Source organism: Procambarus clarkii, chromosome 32, assembly GCF_040958095.1.
Source record: "Procambarus clarkii isolate CNS0578487 chromosome 32, FALCON_Pclarkii_2.0, whole genome shotgun sequence".
In the NCBI taxonomy this organism is placed as follows: domain Eukaryota; kingdom Metazoa; phylum Arthropoda; class Malacostraca; order Decapoda; family Cambaridae; genus Procambarus; species Procambarus clarkii.
The window spans coordinates 24,827,319-24,832,067 of NC_091181.1; the positions used below are offsets into that span (position 1 = coordinate 24,827,319).

At 45.2% G+C, this 4,749-nt stretch overlaps 1 protein-coding gene across 1 annotated transcript; it reads left to right on the forward strand.

Moving 5' to 3' along the window:
- The first annotated feature begins 313 nt into the window (after nt 1-313).
- Nucleotides 314-2,257, forward strand: LOC123759499 (selection and upkeep of intraepithelial T-cells protein 6-like). The gene has a single exon (XM_045744608.2). The coding sequence runs from the start codon at nt 314-316 to the stop codon at nt 2,255-2,257; it is 1,944 nt and encodes a 647-aa protein (XP_045600564.2).
- The last annotated feature ends 2,492 nt before the right edge of the window (nt 2,258-4,749 follow it).

Consider the following 4,749-nt stretch of genomic DNA (forward strand, 5'->3'; position numbering starts at 1 on the left):
ACCACCAGGTACCCATTCACTGCTGGGTGAACAGAGGCTACAGTTAAGGATTGTCGCCTAGTCAATCCTTCCCAGCCGGGATACGAACGCAGGTCAATTCGCTGGCAAAGCGCTGGGCGAGTGTCTCACAACTGCACCACGGGGACGGCTACTGTTATTGTTCATTTATTGTGGGTGAACATTGTAGCCGATCATCTGGTTCAGGCTGTTCAGTCTATTTCCAGGATTCTGACACCAATCTCAATTTACTTGCAACATATAAGGATCCTTGTTCAGCAAAATTCAGATCTTCACATAATCTGTTGAGATCACCATGCAGTGTGTTGAGATCACCATGCAGTGTGTTGAGATCACCATGCAGTCTGTTGAGATCACCATGCAGTGTGTTGAGATCACCATGCAGTGTGTTGAGATCACCATGCAGTCTGCTGAGATCACCATGCAGTGTGTTGAGATCACCATGCAGTGTGTTGAGATCACCATGCAGTGTGTTGAGATCACCATGCAGTGTGTTGAGATCACCATGCAGTGTGTTAAGATCACCATGCAGTGTGTTGAGATCATCATGCAGTGTGTTGAGATCATCATGCAGTGTGTTGAGATCACCATGCAGTCTGCTGAGATCACCATGCAGTGTGTTGAGATCATCATGCAGTCTGTTGAGATCATCATGCAGTGTGTTGAGATCATCATGCAGTGTGTTGAGATCACCATGCAGTGTGTTGAGATCACCATGCAGTGTGTTAAGATCACCATGCAGTGTGTTAAGATCACCATGCAGTGTGTTAAGATCACCATGCAGTGTGTTGAGATCACCATGCAGTCTGTTGAGATCACCATGCAGTGTGTTGAGATCACCATGCAGTCTGCTGAGATCACCATGCAGTGTGTTGAGATCACCATGCAGTGTGTTGAGATCACCATGCAGTGTGTTGAGATCATCATGCAGTGTGTTGAGATCATCATGCAGTGTGTTGAGATCATCATGCAGTGTGTTGAGATCACCATGCAGTGTGTTGAGATCACCATGCAGTGTGTTGAGATCACCATGCAGTGTGTTGAGATCACCATGCAGTGTGTTGAGATCACCATGCAGTGTGTTGAGATCATCATGCAGTGTGTTAAGATCACCATGCAGTGTGTTGAGATCACCATGCAGTCTGCTGAGATCACCATGCAGTGTGTTGAGATCACCATGCAGTCTGCTGAGATCACCATGCAGTGTGTTGAGATCACCATGCAGTGTGTTGAGATCACCATGCAGTGTGTTAAGATCATCATGCAGTGTGTTGAGATCACCATGCAGTGTGTTGAGATCACCATGCAGTCTGTTGAGATCACCATGCAGTGTGTTAAGATCACCATGCAGTGTGTTAAGATCACCATGCAGTGTGTTGAGATCACCATGCAGTATGTTGAGATCACCATGCAGTGTGTTGAGATCACCATGCAGTCTGCTGAGATCACCATGCAGTGTGTTGAGATCACCATGCAGTGTGTTGAGATCACCATGCAGTGTGTTAAGATCACCATGCAGTGTGTTAAGATCACCATGCAGTCTGTTGAGATCACCATGCAGTGTGTTGAGATCACCATGCAGTGTGTTAAGATCACCATGCAGTGTGTTAAGATCACCATGCAGTGTGTTAAGATCACCATGCAGTGTGTTGAGATCACCATGCAGTGTGTTGAGATCACCATGCAGTGTGTTAAGATCACCATGCAGTGTGTTAAGATCACCATGCAGTGTGTTGAGATCACCATGCAGTGTGTTGAGATCACCATGCAGTGTGTTGAGATCACCATGCAGTGTGTTAAGATCACCATGCAGTCTGTTGAGATCACCATGCAGTGTGTTAAGATCATCATGCAGTGTGTTAAGATCACCATGCAGTGTGTTAAGATCACCATGCAGTGTGTTGAGATCACCATGCAGTGTGTTGAGATCACCATGCAGTGTGTTGAGATCACCATGCAATGTGTTAAGATCACCATGCAGTGTGTTAAGATCATCATGCAGTCTGTTGAGATCACCATGCAGTGTGTTGAGATCACCATGCAGTCTGTTGAGATCACCATGCAGTCTGCTGAGATCACCATGCAGTCTGCTGAGATCACCATGCAGTCTGTTGAGATCACCATGCAGTGTGTTGAGATCATCATGCAGTCTGTTGAGATCACCATGCAGTCTGTTGAGATCACCATGCAGTCTGTTGAGATCACCATGCAGTGTGTTGAGATCATCATGCAGTGTTGAGATCATCATGCAGTGTGTTGAGATCACCATGCAGTGTGTTGAGATCACCATGCAGTGTGTTGAGATCATCATGCAGTGTGTTGAGATCATCATGCAGTGTGTTGAGATCACCATGCAGTGTGTTGAGATCACCATGCAGTGTGTTGAGATCACCATGCAGTGTGTTGAGATCACCATGCAGTGTGTTGAGATCATCATGCAGTGTGTTGAGATCACCATGCAGCATTATAAAGGGCACCGCAGTATTTAACATCATCATTACCTTAGCTTCGTCTGCTAACAGTGGCAAAAGTAAATCCTCTCTCGTGAAGATCATTTAAGAAGACCAGAAGACCCCGAAGTTGTCCTTGCGGGACTCCGCTCCTCACCTCCCTCTACTGTGGCTCTTCATCCCTCAACATTACTCTCTATATTTTTCCCCCATATAGTTGATTTGCTCCCAGCCTAGTACCATTGGTGTTATGCGAGGACGTTTACAGTGATTGATGAGAGCTGTTGGTGAGCGTTGATGGGTCGTTGCTGGTGATGATTTTTGCTGTTCGTGGACGTTGATGGATGACGGTATACATACGTGGGGTGAAGTTGGATGTCAGTTGGTGACAGTGTGTATAATTGTTATAAGAGGGTTGGATGTTGGTTTATTGTGGTCGGGTGCTGAAATGCAGCCCCATCATCCTATAATGAAAGTACTTGTAGTAACTATTTGGTCGAAAGTACCAATATATAGTGATGGACCGCCAGAAAGTTGACTTTTGTAGTATTGAATTTGGCCAAATGAGAACCTCTTTTTAACGGCAACATAAATATGGAACCTAACTTTTTTCTAGCAGTCTAATACACGCAAATACTTGCTAATATACGCTGATACACGCCTAATACATGCCTAATACACGCTAATACATGCCTAATACACGCTACTACATCTTTACATGCCTAATCAGAACATATATGGGCTATATCAGGCCTAGAAATATTTAAGTTTGGGATTTAGCTTTATTTATCCAGACTCTGTGAAATGAATAGTACAAAAAATAGTTGACTGGCGGTCCATCACAACATATTGGTACTTTCCACCGCTTAGTATAAGTACTATCGTTCCAGGAAGATGGGCTGTGAAAGGCTTTAGGGGGATTTTGGGCACCCTTCGTGATTCAAGAGCCCATAGCTCGATTATGCAGGCATAAATATTAAGTAAATACACACACACACACACACACACACACACACACACACACACACACACACACACACACACACACACACACACTGTGTGTGTGTGTGTCAGTCAGAGAGACACTCTCTCTGACAAGAGTCAGAGAGAAAGAAAGACCTGGGGGTTGATATCACGCCAGACCTGTCCCCTGAAGCTCATATCAAGAGGATAACATCAGCAGCATATGCCAGGCTGGCCAACATAAGAACGGCCTTTTGAAACTTGTGTAAGGAATCTTTCAGAACATTATATACCACACATGTCAGACCAATCCTGGAGTATGCGGCTCCAGCATGGAGTCCATATCTAGTCAAGCATAAGACTAAACTGGAAAAGGTTCAAAGGTTTGCCACCAGACTAGTACCTGAGCAGAGAGGTATGAGCTACGAGGAGAGACTACGGGAATTAAACCTCACTTCGTTGGAAGACAGAAGAGTTAGAGGGGACATGATCACCATATTCAAGATTCTCAAGGGAACCGACAGGGTTGATAAAGACAGGCTGTTTAACACAAGGGGCACACGCACTAGGGGGGATAGGTGGAAACTGAGCGCCCAAATGAGCCACAGAGATATTAGAAAGAACTTTTTTAGTGTCAGAGTGGTTGACAAATGGAATGCATTAGGAAGTAATGTGGTGGAGGCTGACTCCATACACAGTTTCAAGTGTAGATATAATAGAGCTCAATAGGTTCAGGAACCTGTACACCTGTTGATTGACGGTTGAGAGGAGGGACCAAAGAGCCAGAACTCAATCCCCGCAAACACAACTAGGTGAGTACACACACAGACACACACACACACACACACACACACACACACACACACACACACACACACACACACACACACACACACTACATTTTATTTAAGCCACAAGTATTTTCAAACATATTTGCCAAACCACAAGAAAATGCCTATATAAGTGCTTTTCAACCCGAAGGACCGGAAGGGCTTAATCGCGAAATCAGATAACACTCAGCTGCTAATTAACAGCACGTGATTCAACTCTGAGAGCAATATTTGCCAACAATGAGGTAATTTGCATTTAATTACCGCAACGTCCCGGGTCTTGTATAGAGAAGATGACTTTGAAATGTGCTGCGTTTTGTGTGTTACTGAATACGTGCACGTGGGAGAGGGTGGGAGAGTAGTGTGGGAGAGCGTGGGAGGGTAACACAGTTCTGGGGGAGGGTGGAATAGGAGGGAGAGAGAGAGAGAGAGAGAGACCTTCCGTGTGTGAGAGGTGATGTTGTGAGGGTTCATGGTGTATGTATGGG

Excerpts from the sequence above, each read along its gene's own strand:
- LOC123759499 (XM_045744608.2), top strand. The coding sequence starts at position 314 with ATGCAGTGTGTTGAGATCACCATGCAGTGTGTTGAGATCACCATGCAG.